Here is a 22499-nt window from a genome sequence, read left to right on the forward strand (position 1 = left end):
GGAACATGCCCTTCCTCAGCTCCACTTCCAGTACCCAACCCTGTGGCTCGAGCGTTTCTTCTCATAGAGACTCACGAGCGAGGTTTAATCTTTAAACAATCTCGTTTTTGAAGTGCATCATTTACTGTACAAATAAATACAGGAGTGCAGCCATGGGAAGACAAGAACAGCCAATGGCACTCTGGGGGTTGGGGGCTCAGGAATTCCCATCCCAAACCTTTTCCAGCCAGGCTGGAATGGAAGGAGACCGAGGGGCACCTTCCCATCCCCTTGCATTGCTCCAAGGTGCAATGAGATTCCATTGGAACGGGATAAAATAGTGCAAGAGCAGCAGGGAAAAGCTCAGTTCAAGCTGCTTGTTTGAAATAAGGCCAAAGCCTGGCTGGACGAGACAGAAATGTTGCATATTTGTTATTTAATTAATTACAGATTCACCCCTTTGTGCTCATTAAGTCAGAGATGCTTTTGGAAGAGTGGGAAAGGTAAATTTGGGAATTATTCAACAATCCCCTGTGATTTTGGGGATTTCCCAGCCCCTGATCGGGGCAGTAATAAAAACTTTTACATTTTCTGTCACCAATTTTATTCTCAGTAGTACTTTCAATAAAAATATATCTCTGTACACAACCCTAAACCCCTTAAAGAAAGTCCTTTTTTGATAACATTTCTGGGAAGGTAAGGACCTGAAGGAACTTCTACAATACTCAATGTTTCTGGCATTAAACTGTCCATAAAACATTTTTTCCAATTTTTACCTCTTAATTATCCTGCTGAGTCAAAACAAGGAATAAGAGTTCATCTCTTATTTTAAAGAAGTGGGAAGTTATGCAGGTGTTTATAGAGAAGAGATGCTTTTAACTCCATTTCTGGCCTTTCTCTTCAAGTAGACAAGTTCAGGTGCTGCAAAATATACTTTTCAAATATGCAAAATACTCTAAAAATCACATTATTGCCTTTCCAAGTCGACTTAAACAATATTTGGAAAAAAACCCAAATGAACAGGGCTTTGAAAGTTCTGTTAATTCAAAAATTCAAATGTGTATTTCTACTGATTTTTTCCTGTGGATAGTATGACTCAAAATCCAACAAAACCTGGAGGCTCTTTAAAACAACCTGGAAAAATAAATATCTATTTTCATGGTGAACATATTTCCCCGGTGAACAAAACATGTTCAAACATGTGCACCCAAATTCACTTTTTTTAGGATGAACTGTAAATCACTTGTCAAAAAATTCAAGAAGTGGGAGATCGTAAAATTCAAAGGGAAAAAAAAATCCATGAATTAATTTTTTGTTATTTAGAATAAAGATTTCTATCCCATCTTACAGTGCTATACAGTATAAGAACATTATACTTTGCTTTAGAAGATATTTATATTTAAGAAACAACTTTATACAGCAAATGCAACTTTTAGAGCCAGCACAATGTTGTATTTACAGTTCAGTCAACAATCCAAGTGACACGGAATAAATTAACATAATATACAACTATTTATACAGACAAATTAAAAAATAAGGCAGAATTCTCATTTGAAATTAGCATAATCTGAAAAGATGTCGATGAAATCTTGTACCACTCTGTAGCAGAATTCATACTGTTCCTGGAAAACAAGGAAAAGACATCAAAATGTGCTTTTGGTTACACTAAGAAAATCTGAATTCTGCAAATCCCAGTGGTCAATTCAACATGTCCTAACTGGGACCAGCAGCTGAGGACTGGTCTGCTCTGATTTCTGGCTGTTATTTTAAATAAACCTCTTGCTTTGGTCAGACACAGGCTGATCCCTGCTCTTTGGTTAAAATGATTGCTTGAGCTTTTTCAGAGATGCTTCTTAAACTGATTCAGTTCTTAGGCCTGGCTTTTGATTTAAACCCAGCTGCTCACAGCAGAAACTCCTGAGCAGCGTCCAGGGATAATTGGGGAACCAGAAAATCCCAGGATGGTTTGGGTTGGGAGGGAGCCTAAATTCACCCAGTGCCACCCCTGCCATGGCAGGGACACCTCCCACTGTCCCAGGTGCTCCAACCTGGCCTTGGGCACTGCCAGGGATCCAGGGGCAGCCACAGCTGCTCTGGGCACCCTGTGCCAGCCCAGCACCCTGCCAGGGAAGAATTTCCTTAGCAAATAATATAAAACATGATAACCGTGCTTATTCTAGAGCCTAAGAATTAATTTCAAGTCAGTTCTTCTCATTCTGGATTATCTGCCCGACAGAACCAGTGAGGGATGTGGGAAAAGCCAAATTTAGATTATTGATAAAGCATCACTTTCCTTCAGCAGCTGTGGAAGGAAACTCCACAGCTTCTCTGGGAATTCCATCCCAGCTCCTCCCCACTCTCCCAGGGAGGAATTCCTTCCCAATATCCCATCCATCCCTCTCTCAGCCCGAGCATGGATAAACCAATTCCATTTCTTCACCCCCTTTCTTCCTATCTGTGGGATGGAGAAAACATCTCCCTGGAAAAAGGGTTTGAGGCAATTGTTTCTAAAGAGGTTTCAGATTGCTGAATGGAAGCTGCTATGGAAATCAAAAATATCAATATTTTTATGCATTTTCAAGTTCAGAAAAGTCTCAGAAAACTTTTTTATATTTACTCAATAGGGAAAAGCATCTGGACTAAGCTTCAAATAGTAGTTGTAGATGACTTGAAGGAAAACCTTAAAGATTTCAAACAAGGCAGAGACATTTCCAAGGATTTCCACATCCCTGGCAGTGTCCAAGGCCGGGTTGGATGGGGCTTGGAGCAGCCTGGGATGGTGGAAGGTGCCCCTGCCATGGCAGGGGTGGGAATGGGATGAGCTTTAAGGTCCCTTCCAACCCAAACCATTCTGGGATTCCAATTTATGCCCAGACATTTTAAGGTAAGAAAGAACAACTGATAAATAACCTGAAAGCCATTTACTTAATATATTTTATCACCTGCAACACTCAAAATACGTTTAATTTCACTGCCTCAAGTTCCTAAAAGAGAATATTTAACCAAATTGTGTTTTCAGACATGCTCTAAAAACCCCCTGTAAAACCCTGATTATGCCTTGTACACACTCATCCACCATGCATCATTGATGCCAGCCTGCAAAAAAACCCTTTTATTCTCCTCTCCCAAGGATATTTACACACAGAACTCCCTTCCAAAGGCCTGGTAAATCCCATACCAGTGTTTGCACCATGTGTGGCCTCTGCAGCCTCAAGCTCTTCACAGCCTGGAACACGTCCAGGAGCCCCTCAGCCTTCACCCGTTCCAGGATGTTGCTCAGGGCTATGAAGGTTCCCGTTCTCCCTGCTCCAGCACTGCAATGAAAACACAATTTTTTTGGGGGGGGGCACGAACTGGGATAAAAATGGGAAAAGAGTTGGAATCCAAAATGCAAGGAATTCTCAGAACTTTGGGCCTGTGAGCCAAAGTTTAGGATTAAACACAGGATTTGATCTGAGGCCTTGGAAAAGGCTTCCAAACCCAGGTGCTGGAAGCAAGAATGTGGATTTATAGTTTAAAGCAGAGATGTGTTAAACCAAATAAAAGAAAGTTTAGAGTTTAAGATATAGAAAAAATAAAAGTAATTACAGAGGTATGTAGAATGCAGCACTGTAGGTTTGTGTGTCATAACATGACTGGCTAAGAAAGCTGACACATAGGGATTGGGTCAAAAACATAAATATCCTTGTTTGCAGTATTTTATTGGTAAATAAATCTTTAAAAAGGTCTTGTAACTAAGGGTCTTGTGACCTTCTGAGCCATGCAGTGAAGATGTGAGTCAAACTCACCCTTCCTGCCTGTGTGGAAGATAAGAAAAATAAATGGCATCATCTAAAAAGCTCAGAGGTCCCATCTCTACCTCATTCAAAATTCCTTCAAAAATCCCCACAAAAGAGGAATGCAGGGGGCACAGAGCAGCCAAGCTGAGGTGCAGAGGGGGCTCACCTGCAGTGCACAGTGATGGGGTGGTTCCCTGTCTGCTGCTGCTGCTTCTGCACAGCTGCAATGAGGTCGATCATGCCCTTCCCTTCGGCAGGAATCCCGATCTCCGGCCATCCGTGGAAGTGGAACTGCCTGACCAGCCTGCTCTGCTTCTCCTGGTTGCTCTGCCAGCAGGAAAACAGCCTTCAGCCACTTGTTCCTCCCAGGTGGAAACACAATTCCTGCCTGGAACATCTGCAGCAGCAGTTTTGTGCTGCTACAGGAGAGTATTTGCAACCTGGTCCATACCATGGCCTTGGTGATTTTATTTCCAGTGATATTCCATGATTCTATCCTGGCAGCTCTGTTTCTAAATCCCCCACCCACTGATAATTTCCCCCTACAATTTTCCTTTGGTTTGCACAGCTGTTTCCTCTGGGAAGGACTTAGGATACACTGGAAGTGCCCAAGGCCAGGCTGGACAGGGCTTGGAAAAACCTGGGATAGTGGGAAGTGTCCCTGCCCATGGCAGGGGGTGGGGTGAGATGAGTTTTAAGGTCCCTTCCAACCCAAACTCAAATTTTGAGAAAAATCTTGAATCAAATTTTCTTTGATACCTATGTGGAATATAGCAGAAAAATCTAAGAATAATAGCAACGACAAAACAGTTAAAAAAACCCCAAAACCCACCCCCCATTTTGCAACCATCCATTCTGCTGATCAGAATTTTCAGGGATTTGAAGCAAAATTATTTCATATAAGCTTCCTCTTAATGCCAGCTTTTGATTAACCACACTTAAGTTTGGACAGAAATCCCAGAATTTAAGATACATAACCAGATTTGTAAATGCCTTCTGATGGAAAAAAAAAAAAAAAAAAAAAAAAACAAAAACTGGAATTTTGAAGAATTACCGGATTATATGTAACCAGGAAGTCCCTCACACTGAAGGCATCCATCAGGCTGTCACTCTTGATCTCCACCGTGATCTCTCCGTGAGTCACAGAGCCCTCTGATGGCCAATACTGGCAGCATTTTTCCTGCAGATTCCAGAGAATTGCAAATATTCCTTGATTTATTTTTCCCCAGTTATCTACGTTGTCATGAATCTCTGGCATAAGAAGTGACATCCAGCATAATAAGTGTGTTCTAAACACTAAGAATACAGTGATAAAATATTTCTTGAATAGAAACCATCATGATGAAAAGGGCTCAAGAGGCCCAGATAGCAAATATTGCTTTAAAACAGAGTAGCATAATAAATGGAATTCCTGAAAGCAAAGTAATGTTGTTAAAAACCTCCCAAAGCCACCAAGAAAAAGCTTTTCACAACACTCTTGTGGAACCCAGAATTTTCAAGTTGCAGCACAAGACTCTTTAATTAATTAATGACATTAATTCCCATCTTTTAATCAAATAAGGAATTAATTATCGTATTTTAATCAAATTAGGACAGGCTCAGAATGGGCAACAGGAGCTTTTACCGGGACAAATGGGATAAAAATTTACACAAAAGTTTGTTCCCAAATCCCAAAACTCTGTCTTGTGTCAGGCATCCCTTGATGCAAACTGGAAGCTCTCAAAAATCACAATATTCTGCAGTTTTTTTTGTGTTTCCTGGCAATTCCAGAAAAAGCAACAATGCTGCCTCACACCAAAGAGTGAAGCAAGTGCTCATTTTAGGAAAAGCCAAAAAAAAATCCTGGATTGCTGGAATTTTTAGACAAAAAAAAAAAAAAAATTGTTTCTCCAGTATTGATGCTTGTGGTTTGCAGGTGGGAAGGGAAGTGTGGGGCTGCAGGGGGGTCATGTGTCACATCAGGCCCTTTTCTGACCCAGACATGGGGCAACTGAGAGGCCTTTTGAAAACTTTTATTCCATTTTCAGTCTTGTGTGGAGAGTGAGATAATACAGATGTTATCATTCATGCCACCACAATCAGAAGCTGTTTCCTAATTACAATTAATTTAAGTGTTTCTTGGCCTATCAGCTTTTGCCACATGCTGTAAATGCCTGAAAGCCAATCTAAAATTACCCCTCTTGGGTTCTGGAAGAGGTTTTACAGCGACTTCTGTGAGCCACAGAGAAGTTTGATCTTTGTGTACCCCTGAAAGAATTTTCTACCAAGGTCATTGACAGAGAAACCAAGAAAGGGTAAGAGAAAGTGCAAATGTCTATTCCAATGAGCACTTTGCTTGTCTTTCCTGACCAGTGAGTAAAGTGTAAACTGATGAGCTTTGTAAGAATGTATAAAGAGCATGCATGCTTTAATAAAACCAGTTTGAAGCCTTCTGAAAATGGAGCGTGCTGCTTTGGATTGTCTCCATCTCAACTACGACAGTGGCTCCCACTACAGTGCATCTTTCACAGTTCTATTTCTCCAAAGTCTCCAGTCTCATTTGCAAGCCTTTGAGACTTGTTTCTGGCTCCATTTCTCTCTCAACAATGCCTGTCCTACTCCATGGCATTTCTAAGTCAGCATTTCTTATCTCGAGGTTCGCACACTGTGTCAATGAAGCCTTCTGCCAGGCTTTGAGAGTTTCAAATCCATTTCCCACATACCTGCTCCCTCTCCTGGACCTCGGTGAGCATCACGATGGTGTGGCACTTCCACTCCCACACCATCCTCCAGAAATCCTCCACCGTGTGAGGGAGGGGACCCTGGGTGGCAATGAAATAATCCTTCTGCCGATAGCCCTGCGGGAAGAGAGCGGGGTCACCCCGGGGACAGGGACAGGGAGGGGGCTCACGGGGACACCCCGGCTGGAACGGGGGCTTCTCCTCCAGGGAGCTGCACCAGGGAAAGTACAAGTCGGGTATTAGGGGAAATTTCCCCACAGAAAGTGTTGGCAGTGCCCCTGGAGGGATTTAAAATCCATGTGGAGGTGGCACTTGGGGACATGGGGCAGTGGTGGCCTTGGCAGTGCTGGGGGTGGTTGGACTCGATGGTCTGAGAGAGCTTTTCCAGCCTCAGTGATTCTGTGGTTCTAAAATCTCCCCCACATTCACGGTGCTCAGGTGAATTTCTGCAGTCATGATGAGATTCTGCAGGACCAGATTCTACAAGATTATCACAAGAGCAGCTCCCACCTTTCTCCAGAATGAACTTCTGCCTCAAGTGTTGAGGCCCAGCTTTATTTCACAAAACCAATGTGGTTGGAAAAGACCTCTGAGACCATCGAGTCCAACCTGTGACCCAACCCCAAGGCTCTGAGGGCCACATCCAGCCTCTCCTTACTTCCATGCAGGTGTGATCTGTATGGAATCCACCACCCTCAGTCTCTAACATGGCTTTACTGCTTAAGGACATGATTAATTCTCATATTTCAACAAAAACAAGACACAATCCCGTGCTCAGCTTCCAACAGGAACTGGGAAGAAAGCTTGGAATTCATCCAGCTCTGCTCAAGTAAAGCCTGGCTGCCAAACACTGTCACAGCTTTTCCCTGTGCTCAACAGTGACTTTTCTGTTTGTCAGAAAAGCAAATATTTACACCTGTTAACATGACCCAGATAATGGAATCACTGGCTGTAATTGTGCAGCTGATTTGTTTGGTCAGAATTTAATAAAAGGTTTGGTTTGTAAATCTAACAACAAGGTTCAAATTGCGCAACAATTTCAACTGAAATTAAAAACACCAGATAAGAGATGCATTTGGAAACTCCCATAAACAAAGCTCATGTTCTCTGCAAGCCAAGCTGACTGTGCCTCTTTAAAAAGACCTAGCAGCAGCAGCAAAATCTCTGATTTTAAAAGGAAATGCATGAAAATGTTGTGTACTTACATCTATGAAGGAAGCATTGATGTAATCTGTGTACTCCTGCCCTCTTTTCATGGACAGAATCACTCTGTTAAAATCATCTGGGAAAAAAAAAAACAAAGCCTGGGTTTAGTTTTGAGTCCAGTTTAAAAAAAGTCTAGGCTTAATTTTGAGTCCAGTCTTGCTTTTGCCAACTGCATATGGAAGAACAAACCCCGCCCAATCTTTTCTGTGAAATATTCATTTTTAGGTGCAAACATTCCAGTGCTGCTCAGACCGTGCATGGAATCACACAGAAAAGGGGTGGTTTAACAGGTGAGTTATTTAATCCAAAATCCCTGACTGTAACAGATTTTAGGGTGACTCAGTAAAACCAGTTCACTGATTTTTTTCCAGATGAGTTTGTAAGGGGAGCTGTGTTCTGAGCTGGGCTCTGCATGGCATCACACAGAACAGGTGAAACTGCTGAGTTATTTAATCCAAAATCCCCGATTGTAACAGATTTTTAGGGTGACTCAGTAAAACCCAATTCACTGATTTTTTTCCAGATGAGTTTGTAAGGGGAGCTGTGTTCTGAACTGAGCTGGTCTCTGCATGGAATCACACAGAACAGGAGTGGTTTAACAGGTGAAACTGCTGAGTTATTTAATCCAAAATCCCTGACTGTATCAGATTTTTAGGGTGACTCAGTAAAACCCAATTCACTGATTTTTTTCCAGATGAGTTTGTAAGGGGAGCTGTGTTCTGAGCGGAGCTGGGCTCTGCCAGCAGACAGATCCCGTGTGTGCTCCCAGCCAGGGATTTCTGGCACTCTCTCTGGAGGTGAGAAGCTGGGCTCTTACAGGGGATGATCTGGATGACTCTGGCTTTCTTCATGTTGGCCGGGAGGTTGCCAGTCCTCATGTTCTCCTTCATGATGCGCACGTTGGTCAGCTTCTGCAGAGAGCACACAGGGAGGGGCTGAGCACGCAGGGCAGGAGGGGCCCCCAGCAAATAATAAAAAATAAAATCACTGCCATGCTCACAGGGAGCCTGCAGCCACTTCATTCCCCTGGCTACAGAAGGAGTAACAGTCCCGGAATTCCGGAATGGTTTGGGTTGGAAGGGACTTTAAATCCCATCCAGTGCCACCCCTTGGGACACCTCCCACTGTCCCAGCCTGCTCCAGCCTGGCCTTGGACACTTCCAGGGATGCAGGGGCACCCACAGCTGCTCTGGGCACCCTGTGCCAGGCCCTTACACCCTCACAGCCAAAAATTCCTTCCCAATATCCCATCTAACCTTCCTTCCCTCAGTACTGTTGATTTTGGAACTTGTTGCTCTATCATCAAACTTATTTTTACATCATTTTCTTTACCCAGTTCCCAAATAGTGGTTAAATTAGTCCTTTAAAGCAAAGGGACAACTCCAGCTAACACACAGATGTTAATTAATACTTTAAACCTATATAGAAAATAAATATTTTACCATAAGGAAAATCATTCCATCATTTAGTTCCCTCAGGGAACTAAAATCATTTAAACAATGATCACATACAGCCAGTGTGGTTTTCTTCATCTGGGGTTTCTCCACTGATAAGAAATGGGGTTTTTGGGATTTTTTTTGAGGTTTTTCTCCAGCCCTGTACATTCCCTGCTGTCAGTCACCTCGGAGTTAACAATCCCACTGGGATGCAGATTAGGAGCACCTAATCCAGTTTCCTCTTCCAGCACTATCTGATCTGGCAACCTGCACCACACCCAGAGAATCACTCCACTTTTCTTTTCTAAACAAACAAAAAGCATTTAGGGAAAGGCCAGGGAATGACACAGCTCTGAATGAGGGAACTAGATTAAAATCTGAATTTAGGGAACAGGATGTTCAGCAAGGCCCCATTCACAACAACCACCAAATAAAATAACTTCTTCCCTTTTATGCACCTTTAAGGTTACACTTTTATCCTCTTGGCTTACATCTTGGAAATCCTGTGGGGAAGATTTCCACACTTACTTTAAATTCCTCTTCCAGGCCTATTTTGACCAGGTTTGGGGCTGCACTGTGGGAAGTCTGGAGGTGTTTTTCCAGGGATGACACATCCAGCTCCGTGTCACCGTAGAGGTAGTACTCAAGTAAGGCTTGGTAAATGAAGGAATATTGCATCTGGAAGGGACAGAGAGGAAGAGGAAGGGAGGGAAATGAGGAATTCTGGGACTTATTTAAAAATCACAGGATGGTTTGGCTTGGAAGGGACCTTAAAGCCCATCCAGTGCCACCCCTGCCATGGCAGGGACACCTCCCACTGTCCCAGGTGCTCCCAGCCCCAGTGTCCAGCCTGGCCTTGGGCACTGCCAGGGATCCAGGGGCAGCCACAGCTGCTCTGGGCACCCTGTGCCAGGGCCTGCCCACCCTCCCAGCCAAAAATTCCTTCCCAATATCCCATCTAACTTCAAAGTCACTGCTCTTTGTCTTGTCACTGTTTGGTGACAATCTCCTAATTATTAACACAATAATAATTACAAATTATTACGTTAAACCAGAGTTTTCCTGTTTTGCTCACATTTCCACTCATATCCTCTGACATTCCACTCTCATTAAAAATTAAGTGTTTCACACTGGTCTTCTCCACCTTTATCTTCTGCCCCACCCCACATCCTGCACTGAGCTTTGTGCATTTTTGAATTAGAGAATCCCAGATTTGGGATTCCAGATTTGGGTGGGAAGGGACCTTAAAACTCATCCATCCCACCCCTGCCACGGGCATGGACACCTCCCACTAATCCCAGGTTGCTCCAAGCCCCAATTTTCAATTGTCCAACAGCACGGGACACGCTGGGCTGCCCAACAGAGTGGGAATGCAGCAGCATCTCCTTCTCTGCCCAGGAAAAGCTGGAATTTCGGGTGGTCGAAGCGCACTCACATCAGTCTGAACCATCTGGGGCCGCTGGTTGCGGATCCTGGAGACGAACTCGAAGACATCCACCTTCTGCTCCGCGTGCATCATGTCGATGATGGCGTCGATGACGATGAAGGTGCCCGTGCGCCCCACGCCCGCGCTGCGGAGGGAACAGACACACAAAAACATCCCTGGAGTCACCCAAACCCGCAGGAACCGCTGCAGCACTGAGCCTCGGGCTCAGACTGGACTGAAACATTAAATCTCATGGAGTCACGGAGTGGTTAAGGCTGGAAAAGCTGTCGGAGATCCTGGAGTCCAGCTGCTCCCCCCATGTCCCCAAGTGCCACATTCACAGGGCTTTTAAATCCCCCCAGGGATGGGTTCCACCCCTGTGGCCTGTCCCAGTGCCAGGTCACCCTTTCAGCAAAGAAACTCACAGAATTCCCAGGATGACCAGGTTGGAAGAGACCTTCAAGATCGAGTCCAACCCAGCCCCAACAGCTCAACTCAACCCTGGCACCCAGTGCCACATCCAGGCTTTGTTAAACACACCCAGGGATGGTGACTGCACCACCTCCCCGGGCAGAACATTCCAGAACTTTATCACTCTTTCCATGAAAAACTTTTTCCTAATATCCAATCTAAACTTCCCCCTTTTTCATTTTAACAAGGACAGCAAAAAAAAGAGGGGTGTTTTTAGCATAAAACCCCAGCTCTTTCCAGCTGATGGCATCAGAATTATATTTAAAAACACATTTGAAAAGCAAATCTGCTTGACTCTGTAATAATTCAGGTTAAGATAAAATTTTAATTATTCTTTTAGGAATTTTTAGCTCCGCATTTCCCAACGTTGCTACCCCTTAAACACTTTTTGGCTTTTATATCCTTAAAAGCCACGAGAGGGAGCACGACCGTTAGAAATGAAGAAATTCCAGCGACTTTCAGCTCTTCCTTCCAGAGGAAAAGGGCATGGCATCCTGTACTAGTCATGAGTAGCTCTCCTTTAACCTCTGGGCAGTTTGCTTGGCTGCAGTGGCCACAAACACCTCCAGGAACACGATGAAAACCTCTCCTCTCCCCTCATGAGCTCAAAAATAGAAAGCAATTCTCAGCAAGGCAAGATTAGGTTTTTTAAAGACCAGAAAAAGAATAAAATTGTTTTTGTAGTACAATTATTTCATTTCCACACTCACTTTACCAGCAGGGAAACCAAAACCCACGAGCTCCACCATTCCAGAGGTCTGGAGGGAGGATGGAGATTCCCTTCCATCCATCCATCCATGTTGGCCCTCTGGCACCACAGGGAATCCCCCTCATGTCCTAATGCCATAATTCCCACTCAAAAGAGATTGTTCTCCTCCTGACAGCCCTGGAGGCCACTTCTGAGCACGGATCTCCCCTCCCCACTTCTCACTGGTCCCTCACTGCTCATTCCTGGGGGTTTCAGCCCAGCTCAGTGTCCTCACACCCTTTCCAGCCATGATCCCTTTTTACACATCCCCATTCCCTCCCACAGCTCCCAGATCAGCTCTGGATTCCATCCCTGCACGTTCCTGCTAAAGCTGGTGATTTCCCCACCCTGGACATCCACCTGAGTGTCTCCATCCTTAGCCTGCTTCGTGGCACCCCTTACTCAGCCATTCCTCACAGTCCCTCTCCACCCACTGAAAAAGTTCTCCTTCTAAAAAAAAAAAAAAAAATCCTAGTTCTAAAAACGTACAGAATACAAGAATCAGCAGAAAACCCTGCCACTCCTCGTTTTCACTCCTTGACTCCCAAATGCTAATTCAGTGTTTTATTCACTTCCCAAACCTCACTGGGGAGCTTTTGGCCAGGGTGGCTGGGGCAGATTTCCCTACAGGCTCCCTAAAAATGGATGGTTACTCACTGCTGATGGGCTTCCCTTTCCTTTTCCCAACAATTCAGTGGTGTCACATCCTGAAGTGGGACGGAAGCTCAGTGTCACCTCTGTCCTCCCTCATTTCTCACCCTGACACACGGCGGCCTCGCCGTGCTCTGCTGGCCCTTTAGATTTAAATCTCTGCAGGTATTGATGAAATTATTTTCTATTTTCCTTGCTTCTGGCTTTCCTTCTGCTGGTTAAACCAAGCACAGAATTTCCTGCTGCTGCCAAATAAAGCTCAAGCCCAGAATGAGGCTCCACACACAGCAAAGGGCTATAAAATATTCTCAACTGAGACAGCTCAAATCTACTTTTCCCAATTAAATGTTTTTTTTTTTTTATTCATGACACCTGGGGGAGAAGGTGAATCCCAGCAGGACAAACACCCTCATTTTCTCCAGCACACATTACCAGGGAGTATTTCTAGCAAAGAAAAAGAGGCAAATACAGGAATTTACAACTTTTTTTTTTGCTTAAAAACAAGACCCAGACAGAGAAAGCTGCTCTTCTTTTCTTTTCATTCTGCTCTTGTGCTCTTTTTAGCCTAACCTTGCAATGACAATTGCTCCTGAAAAGCCACTTCCTGCTCAGGGGTGAGCTTTCAGCTGCTCTAGAAGTTGCAATTATTCTCTCCCAACTGTTTGAGAGTTTGGTTTTAGTTTCATTAAAGATTTCAACAGTTTAGCAGCAGGATGTGCCTGTGCAAGTGACCAGCGAGTGGCAATTGGTTCTGGATTGGATGAAGCACATTTTTAAAATTGCAGCATTTAAGTCTCTTGAATTCAAGTCTTTCTTCCAAACTTGTCAGGCATTTCATGGCTAATTTCCATTAAAAAACTGTAATTTGACTGTGGGAGAAGTGGGGGATGAATTCCCAGAGCAGCAGTGAGTGGCAAAGGCCACGGATTTCTATCACCAGTCTGTTTTTCTGACAAAGAACAGATTTATAGCAAACAATGGAGATCCCTCATAACAAAAACCCCAAAGAGCAGAACAATTTCTGTTTGAGTATTAAACTGACAGCAAAGACTGAGCTTTGGAAATTGTTTTTACTCTCAAAAACTCAGCAGAATATTACCCTTGAATAGAAATATGTGAGTAAATATATCTATAAATAGACATATATATAAAATACACATATAAAATCTTTAAAAATATATATAAATATGTTTTAAAACATCTAAATATATATGAATAACTCCAGGCCAAGCCACAAGAATGGTCTGAGGAGCACATACATACCTACAGTGAACCACAATTGGTCCAGCATGGGCAGGATTCAAGGTTTTGACTTTTTTCAGGAATTTCAGCATGCCAATAGGTGTGAAAGGCACCCCAAAATCCGGCCAGCTGGTGAAGTGGAGCTGTGTGACGAGCCTTGGAGCTTTGCATCCCTCGTGGAGCTGCAGGAACACCCACACCCTGAGTCTGACATCTCATGTTCCATGCAAAGATTGATAAACAAACTGCCACGGTTTTTATTTATGGCTTTATTCCCTGCCACACTCCAGGCCTGACTCGAGGATTTGGAGTTTACAGTGTGTGTAAAATACAAACACTAAGTAAAAATACCATTTATGATTCATTTTCAGTGGAATGATCCCAGGGTAGGATTGCAAAGAGTGAGACAGACTCTTCCAAATAGCCAAATAGTGACAATTCACTTGTGGGGAATTTTGGAAGGAATTTGAGACGGGATCTCTGAATTGTTTTTGATGATGTCATTTATTTTTCTTATCCTCTACATAGGCAGGAAGGGTGAGTTCAGCTCACATCTTCACCACATGGCTCAGAAGGTCACAAGACCCTTAGTTATAAGATTTTTAAGGAATTACTGACCAATTAAACACTGTCAATAAGGATATTTATGTTTTTGACCCAATCCTTAAATATTTCATCTTATGGACCCATGCTACAGTGTGAGCTTTCTTAGCAATCATGTCATGACACACAAACCTACAGCTCTGCATTCTAAACTTCTTGCTTACCTCTGGAACTACTTTATTTTTTCTACATCTTAAACTCTAAAACTTTAAACTTTCCTTTATTTAGTTTAACACGTCTCTGCTTTAAACTATAAATCCACATTCTGCTTCCAGCACCTGGGTTTGGAAGCCTTTTCCAAGGTCTTAGATCAAATCCTGTGTTTAATCCTAAACTTTGGCTTAGAATTAAAGTTCTGAGAATCCCTTGCATTTCAGATTCCAACACCAAACATATCCAAATCCACTCTTTCTTTTTTTTTTTTTTTTAAATCTGTGCAATTTTTTCCCCCAAAAGATCAAGTCCCTGCTCCTGTGCTGGGCAGTCCCAAGGCATCCCTGGGCACAGAAATCCAGACCCTCTCTCAGGCAGGAATTGCAGGGGATATTCCTGGGCACACCCTGCTGCCCTGCCCAGGAGAGGCACACACCAATTCCCTGCCCCTGAGAAACCAGCTTTATTTTTCACAATTTTTAAAGATTTAATAAAAAGATAAAAGGGGCAAGAAATAGTGTTGGGTGGGTAGTTTTAGTTAGAGGTATATTAGTTAACTATAATAATTTTTTAAATATATATTTTTTGTGTTGGTTACATACATATTTATAAATATGATATATATTCAGAAATGTTTTTTAATTTGTTTATATGTTTTGGGAAATTTTTAGTTTGGTTTGATTTCTGACGTGTGTAGAAATGATGAATTGGGTTATTTTTTTTTTTTTTGAGGGTTGTGTGTTACTTTTTCATGACAGCTTTTGGTTTTGTGGTTTTAGTAGTTGGTACTTACTGATTATATTTTTTTTAATGTTATTTAAGTATATAGAGGGTATGACTTATTTTACAGATATGTTTGAGTTGTTTTTATTGTTAGTTACAAAAGCAAAAATATTAGTTATTATTTGATATAGTTATTTTAGTAAAAGTTAAATGTATAACACCTATTCTAATATTTTGCAAAAGTTAAAACTGTTTTAAATTTTAAAAGCTAACACTGTATTTATTACATTGCTCACAAACTAAAATATTGTTCATAAATGATGTTCTGAGAATCCAAGTTCCACAGGGGCCAGATCACAATTATTATAGTAAAAGTAGTTATAAATATAAATTATTATTGTTATAAATATTATTATAAATATATTAAAATAATTGTGATTAACAATTGATAGAAGTTAATTTACAAGAGCGAAAGCCAACAACCACATATTTATTTAGCCTCAATCACGATGTAGCTGTCGGCTAAAATCAGCCAGATTTCTAAAATTCTGATTTCTCAAATAGCCTCAATTTCTTCCCAAGGAAAGGTTTTCCATTTTGAGATGTTCTGGGCTTTCCCTCAGGACTGAAGGGGGCCCCGGAGCAGCTCAGGCCTCACCGAGTGCACGCAGAACTTGCGGATGGTGTAATCCACCAGCACCATGGAATCCTCCACGGACACGCGGACGCTGCCGTACGTCCAGCAGCCCTGGTCAGGCCAGTACTGGAAGCACTTCTCCTGCACAGAAACACGGCAGTTCAGAGCCACGCACAGGGAATTCTACAGCCAAGCACAGGCAATTCCAGAACAAAACCCAGGGAATCTCAGAACCAAGCACAGGGAATTTTAAAGCCAAGCCCGGGGAATCTCAGAGCCAAACCCGGGGAATCTCAGAGCCAAACCTGGGAAATTTCAGACCCAAACCCAAGGAATTTCAAAGCCAAGCCCAGGGAATTTCAGAACCTAACCCAGGGAATCTCAGAGCCAAGCACGGGGAATCTCAGAGCCAAGCCCAGGGAATCTCAGAGCCAAGCCCAGGGAATCTCAGAGCCAAGCCCAGGGAATCTCAGAGCCAAGCACAGGGGATTTTACAGCCAAGCACAGGGGATTTTAGAACCAAACCTGGGGAATTTCAGAACCAAACCTAGAGAATTTCAAAGCCAAGCACAGGAAATCTCAGAGCCAAACCCAGGGAATTTCAGAACCTAACCCAGGGAATCTCAGAGCCAAACCCAGGGAATCTCAGAGCCAAGCACAGGGAATCTCAGAGCCAAGCACAGGGAATCTCAGAACAAAACCCAGGGAATCTCAGAACAAAACCCAGGGAATCTCAGAACCAAGCACGGGGAATCTCAGAGCCAAGCACAGGGAATTTTAGAACCAAACTTAGAGAAACTCAGAGCCAAGCCCGGGGAATCTCAGAGCCAAGCACAGGGAATTTTAGAACCAAACCTGGGGAATTTCAGAACCAAACCTAGAGAATTTCAAAGCCAAGCCCAGGGAATCTCAGAGCCAAGCCCAGGGAATCTCAGAGCCAAGCCCGGGGAATTTTAGAACCAAACTAGAGAATTTCAAAGCCAAGCCCAGGGAATCTCAGAGCAAAGCCCAGGGAATCTCAGAGCAAAGCCCAGGGAATCCCAGAGCCAAGCACAGGGAATTTTAGAACCAAACTTAGAGAAACTCAGAGCCAAGCACAGGGAATCTCAGAGCCAAGCCCGGGGAATCTCAGAGCCAAGCCCGGGGAATTTTAGAACAAAATCCAGGGAATTTCAGGGCCAAACCCAAGGAATTCTATCACCCTGACTTTGCTTTCACTGCCAAGCACTCCTAGCTGGATCCAGGGAAGGTGAGCACAGCTGTGAGTGTGCAGAGCTCCTTATCTGGCACAACTTCAGCACCCTGCTTCTGCTTCTTAAATTGAAGCAGAGAAGGTGAGAACAGCTTTGAATTGTTTTTTAACCAGCTCAGCCCCCACAGCTTTTGTTACAGATTGGCAGCTTTGTTACAGGGTGTCCAGCTGTGAGGACTGCGAGGTTTTCACTCTGATTTCAAGCCTCAGCTGCAGACAGTGAGAAATTCAAATCGGGAATATCCAGATTTAGCAGTTCTGGCTGCTCCCACTGGGAATTGGTCCCATGGCCTGGCTTTGCTGTTTGAGCTTCATCAAGCAGCAGTAAAAGTGCAGGAAAATCAAGTCCAGGAGGAAAACAAGGAATGCCCATCCTTAGGGGAGGAGTAGGGGACAGGAAGGAACAGCAGCACCCTCACAACACAGCAGCTTTCATTTCTCTTTGTTCAGTTGACAAACTGTGCATTTTGAAACCTAATACTCATGAAAATGACAGAGTTTTTATCTTCATTCCTAATCAATCCCATCCACAAGTGCAGCCTTACACTGGGATTAAACCACAGGAGCTTTCCTTTGACTCTGGGCTGTGCAGGACACAATTGGCCATCAGAATTTTCTCCTTGAGATCACCTGACATAAACGGGTATTTTAGAAATGAAAACTGCATTTTGGAGCAGAAACTCAGCTGTGCTGACAGGGGCCAGGGCAGGAAGTGGTGAGAAATGCACCTGGTCAGACCCTGAGCAGCCCCGACTGCTTTTGGAGCACAGGGGACATCCCAGAGCAGGGTGAAAGCTCCTCACCTCCTTTCTTTCTTTCAGGTTGGTTAGCATGACAATGATGGCTGATTTCTGCTCCCAGATCATCCTCCAGAAGTCATTGACTGTCTCCTGCTTGGGTCCTGCAGACAGAACAGGGAAATGCTCAGGAGAGGGGATGGGGCAGATCCCAGAGCAGTCCCACCCCTGCCCTGGGCACCCACCCACAGCTGTGTTTGCTACACCAGCACAGCTTTGGAATATACCAAATTTATATATTTATGTATTAAATAACCCCCTCCATGTTTTCTTTTACATAATCATGCACCCAAATCGACATTTTCAGAAGGAATTTTCTCTCTTGAAATATCACTCATAGAATCACAGAATGGTCTGAGTTGGAAAGGACTTTGAAGATCATTTAAATAATTTAATCACTTGTTTTCCACCCCTGCCATGGCAGGGACACCTCCCACTGTCCCAGGAGCTCCAGCCCCAGTGTCCAACCTGGCCTTGGGCACTGCCAGGGATCCAGGGGCAGCCACAGCTGCTCTGGGCACCCTGTGCCAGGGAACAATTCCTGCCCAAAATCCCATCAGAATCTACCCATTGTCAGCTTAAAGCCATTCCCTGTGTCCTGTCCCTCCAGGCCTTGTCCCCAGTCCCTCTCCAGCTCTCCTGGAGCCCCCCTTTAGGCCCTGGAAGATTCTCTAACACATTAATTCTTAAATATTTTTTAATCTTTTAACTGTGGCAGGAGCAACATTTGGAATTCCCACTTTGCAGCTCTTCCCCCTGCCGAGGTCCAAGTTTCCCTTGGAATGGATCATCAGGAGACACCAACTTCTAGCAAGGAGGGTCAGGAGGGGGAAAGGAGCCTCTGCCAGAGCAGAACCTACAGAACTGCCTGGAGGCATTTGGTCACCTCACACACACCTCAAATTCATTTCAGCTCTAACCTCTAAACCCAGCCTCACCCTTGACCACCACCTGCAGCTAAAAATAACCTTTCAAACACATCTATAATTAAATGTGCTCAGCCCTAAGCTACAGAGAAGAGAGGAATGAGAAGGAGTTACCTTGTGCTGCTATAAATTTATTCTTTTCTTTATAGCCCTGTGGAAATAAATGCCACAGCAGTTAAAAGGTGAAAGGCCAAGGTGTGCTAGCAGAGAATTACTTCTGTAATGCCCAAAGTTTGGCCAGCTGTGGGCAATTCTCAACTCACATCTATATATGATGCATTAATGTAGTCTGAAGGTGGGACTCCGTCAATTTGGGTCAAAATCACTCTGGAATGATCATCTGAAAGAAAAGAAGGACATGGGCCAGTTATTAAATCTGAAATAAGGTATTTCCTTGCAAGCAGGAGGCCTGGAAAAGCACAGAGTTCCCAAACCTCAGACAACACATGAACAGCATTTCTGACCATTCCTGTTGTTGTTTGAGTATTTTCAGCACACGAGCACTACCAGCAGCCTGCTCAGTGCCAAAATTAATTGTCAGGTTTAAAAGAAAAGTGAATGGCTTACATGGCAGGATGTTGGGATATCTGTTCTTCTCCCTGTTTTCTTCCTTATTTGCCATTTCAAACGTTCCCTGCACATATCCAGACGTTAATGACTGGAATAAAAAAAAAGATACAGAGTTAATGTGTTAGAAAACAAATAATTTTGACTGCACATGGCTTAGGGTAAATTTGCATCCACCAGAACTAAATATATTTCAACTTTTCCCCCCCCAGTAATTTTAATTCCTCTCTAACAGGCAACTACATCCTGGCAGATTTGACTCCAGACAACGAGTTCAGCAGCTGGGGAGAGAGAAGGAATTTCTCCCCTCTGAGATCACAATTATTTAGCAAATTGTTCAACTCTGAGCTGCTGCCTGGAGCTGCCATCTGCCTCGGTGACCCAGAGCCACTGATGGGCTGAGCCACAGGGACAGGGCTGGGCCTGAGCCCCTCATTCAGTGCTGAGGATGTCACATATCCAGCACCTGGCTCAGCTCTGCAGGTGAAGGCCCAGCCCTGGGTGAAAAGGAGGAAGGGAAAATAATTTGTGGGGTTTTTGTGCGGCGCGAGTTGAGTTCTGAGCGCCGGCGAGGTAAATTTAGTCTGGCTTCAAAATAACCAAACAGTCATGGAGGGCTATAAACCAAAGGAAAAAAAAACAAACCAAAGAGGGTGAAGATGAAAGCAATGAGGTGCCCAAGGTGGAGCTTCTCCACAGCTGAGATGCTGCTGCTGCAAATGGACCGAAGCAGAACCGCAGTTTGAGAAGTTCTTTAAGTGGATTTCATGAAGTTCCTTAAACTGAACTCCAAAACCCCCAGTGCCAGCAGGGTGGATCCCACTGAGGGAAAATCCCAGCAGTCTGGGAATGCACCAGCACCTTCTGCCACTTTTGTACCTCCCTGAGTGAGTCACACAGGGCAAGGAAAAACGTGGTCAGGGAGGGCAGAGCTGAGACAAGCAGCCCTGGCTGGCTGGCAGAGAGCAGGGCTGGAATTCCCCCAGAACTGCAAAGGCTGTCAGGGTGACACAGGAGGAGAGGGGGGCACGGGCACCCTGATCCTCCAGCACACAGGAAACAGCTCTGTGCACTCCTGGGCTTGGTTTGTTGGGGCTTTTTTGGCACACAAAGCTGTGAATGGAAAAGAGAGGAGGTCGAAAGAAAGCTGCTGTCAGACTGCTTAATTCCTCATCTGAATGAAGCTCGTGGCTTTTTATCAGCCCATTTTGCTGATCAAAGTACATTTATGAAACACAAAAATGGAATTTTTGTGTAAAAAGAAAGAGAGGAAGGTGTCCCTGCCCATGGCAAGGGGTTGGAACTGAATGATCTTTAACTGGATGATCTCTTTCCAACCCAAACCATTCTGTGACCCTATGGAATAATTATCTGTTTAAACACCATCTCTTCAAACTTCAAGTCAGGCACCCAATTTTCAATTAACAGCCAAGGCAGTTCTGGATTTTCCTGTACAAAATGCATGAAGAGGAATTCACTCGGGCCAGATCTCCTCCCCATGCCCTGCAGGGCCTTGGCACCTTCCCAGGAAGCTCCTGGTGCCCCCAGGGTGGGTGGTGAGCCCAGAGCAGAGCCCAGCTCCTGCTCCCACCCACTGGGAGGATGTGAATCACCCTCAGCACATCCTCCCACCACCCCAAATCACGAGGAGCTGACGGGTGTCCAGGTCTGCTTACTTGGAATGACCCCAAAATCGTTAAAAGTCCCTGTTCCCCTAGCCCAGCAGCCAAAGAAGAGGTCTGGAATGTGTGAGGTCGAGTTTTCAAGGTTGTTAATTTGTCCTTACCTACAAAATTCTCTCTCTGACCTGCCGAGGTCTGCCTAGTACAGAAGCCATGGCAGTCTGCCTCTGTCTCGGGTGGCTCCCACATTATACACTCAGAATTACGTGTGGTATATTTACAGATTTGTGCCAATGCCCACCACCCGTGTCAGACAGTGAATCTCCACCTTAAACCAACAGAAAAGTGTCACCATCACAGCAGGACATGGAGGACAAGATGAAGGAGAAGAAAGCCAGGACACACCCAGATTCCTCCATCTTGTACCCCTGAATTACATTCTAAAAATCCCCAAAATTCTACTTTTTCACCCTGTGTTAATTCAGCTACCACACTACTCAAACCCTTGTGGCTTGTAATTCCTCACACAAAGTTGGCAGTTTTTCCCATGAGCTAAAATCAAAGCCACAGGTGTTTTTGACTTCATGCCAAGGTCCTCAAGCCCCGTGCCAGGGTCTCAGACAGCCAGGGCAGCCAGAGGGATGTGCTGGACTCTGACAGATGGGCCCTGTGGCCCTGCCTCATCTGCTGCCACCTGTCCCCCCTGGGCAGCAACCCTGAAATCCCACAGAAGCTTTGAGAGGCTCAAGCCACCCAGGATCAGCACATTTCCTCCTTTTATAGCACTGAAGGAGCCACAGGGATGTCTTAATCAAGCCAGAATTCAAATTTCAAAAGAAAACTCTTAGGGGAAGCTTTTCAGTAATTAATCTGAAAATCAAGGCAATAATCCCAAACTTCCAGGGATGATCAACAGAGGTAGGGGCTTTACAGAAAGGAATAAAATTTATTTTATTATTTTTTTCTTTTTTTCCTGTGAAGAAAGAACACACTCTTCCAGTGCCCAATGTTCACAAAGGAATCACGTACAAAAAGAAGGAGCCTCTGCTATTCTGGAGAGTGTCCAAGGGGTGCATTGACCTCTTAAGGGTCATTCAGGCTTTAAGGACAAAAATCAAAGGTGCTGGAGAACACCATTAGGCACATAAATCCAAGAGAACTGTCCTCAAAGTCAAGAACAGTCCTCAAAACTCTTTTCTCCCTGCTGTGCATCTTCATCTTTTAGTGTCTGGTTTATTTTTGCCAAAAAAATCACTTGGGACCAAACTTCTCAGGTTGGTGCACGTGCCTGGGCAGTGCTGGCTCCCAGGGTTCAACGTTTTCAGCCCAAATTTGTCCCTAATTCCCACTGGAGCTCCTGTATCTGCATTCCCAGGGATGCCTGGCCCCTGACACGTGGGATGTGGAGTGGGCAGAGATCCCTGGAGCAGCCCCAGGGCAGGGCTGAGGCACAGAACCAGAGAATCATGGAATGCTTTGGGTTGGGAGGATCTTTTAAATCCCACCCAATGCTCCAAGGTCCAGTGTCCAACCTGGCCTTGGGCACTGCCAGCCCTCCCAG

General features: G+C 44.4%; 1 protein-coding gene across 2 annotated transcripts in view; it reads right to left on the bottom strand.

Annotated features, from left to right (window-relative positions):
* Positions 1-342: 342 nt before the first annotated feature.
* Positions 343-22499, bottom strand: part of PTPRE (protein tyrosine phosphatase receptor type E) — a 95058-nt gene continuing 72901 nt past the window's right edge. For both annotated transcript variants that reach the window (XM_053983758.1, XM_053983759.1), the window contains exons 6-20: positions 19317-19407; positions 19013-19089; positions 18864-18900; positions 17830-17927; positions 15796-15915; positions 13680-13840; positions 10556-10691; positions 9649-9798; positions 8502-8595; positions 7684-7760; positions 6461-6595; positions 4813-4938; positions 3925-4085; positions 3158-3293; positions 343-1601 (exon numbers count right to left, since the gene is read on the bottom strand). In XM_053983758.1, the coding sequence (XP_053839733.1) occupies positions 1527-1601; positions 3158-3293; positions 3925-4085; positions 4813-4938; positions 6461-6595; positions 7684-7760; positions 8502-8595; positions 9649-9798; positions 10556-10691; positions 13680-13840; positions 15796-15915; positions 17830-17927; positions 18864-18900; positions 19013-19089; positions 19317-19407 (1674 nt within the window). In that variant the 3' untranslated portion in view covers positions 343-1526. The remainder of the gene's footprint in view (positions 1602-3157; positions 3294-3924; positions 4086-4812; positions 4939-6460; positions 6596-7683; positions 7761-8501; positions 8596-9648; positions 9799-10555; positions 10692-13679; positions 13841-15795; positions 15916-17829; positions 17928-18863; positions 18901-19012; positions 19090-19316; positions 19408-22499) is intronic.

Source organism: Vidua macroura, chromosome 8 (genome assembly GCF_024509145.1).
Source record: "Vidua macroura isolate BioBank_ID:100142 chromosome 8, ASM2450914v1, whole genome shotgun sequence".
NCBI lineage: Eukaryota > Metazoa > Chordata > Aves > Passeriformes > Viduidae > Vidua > Vidua macroura.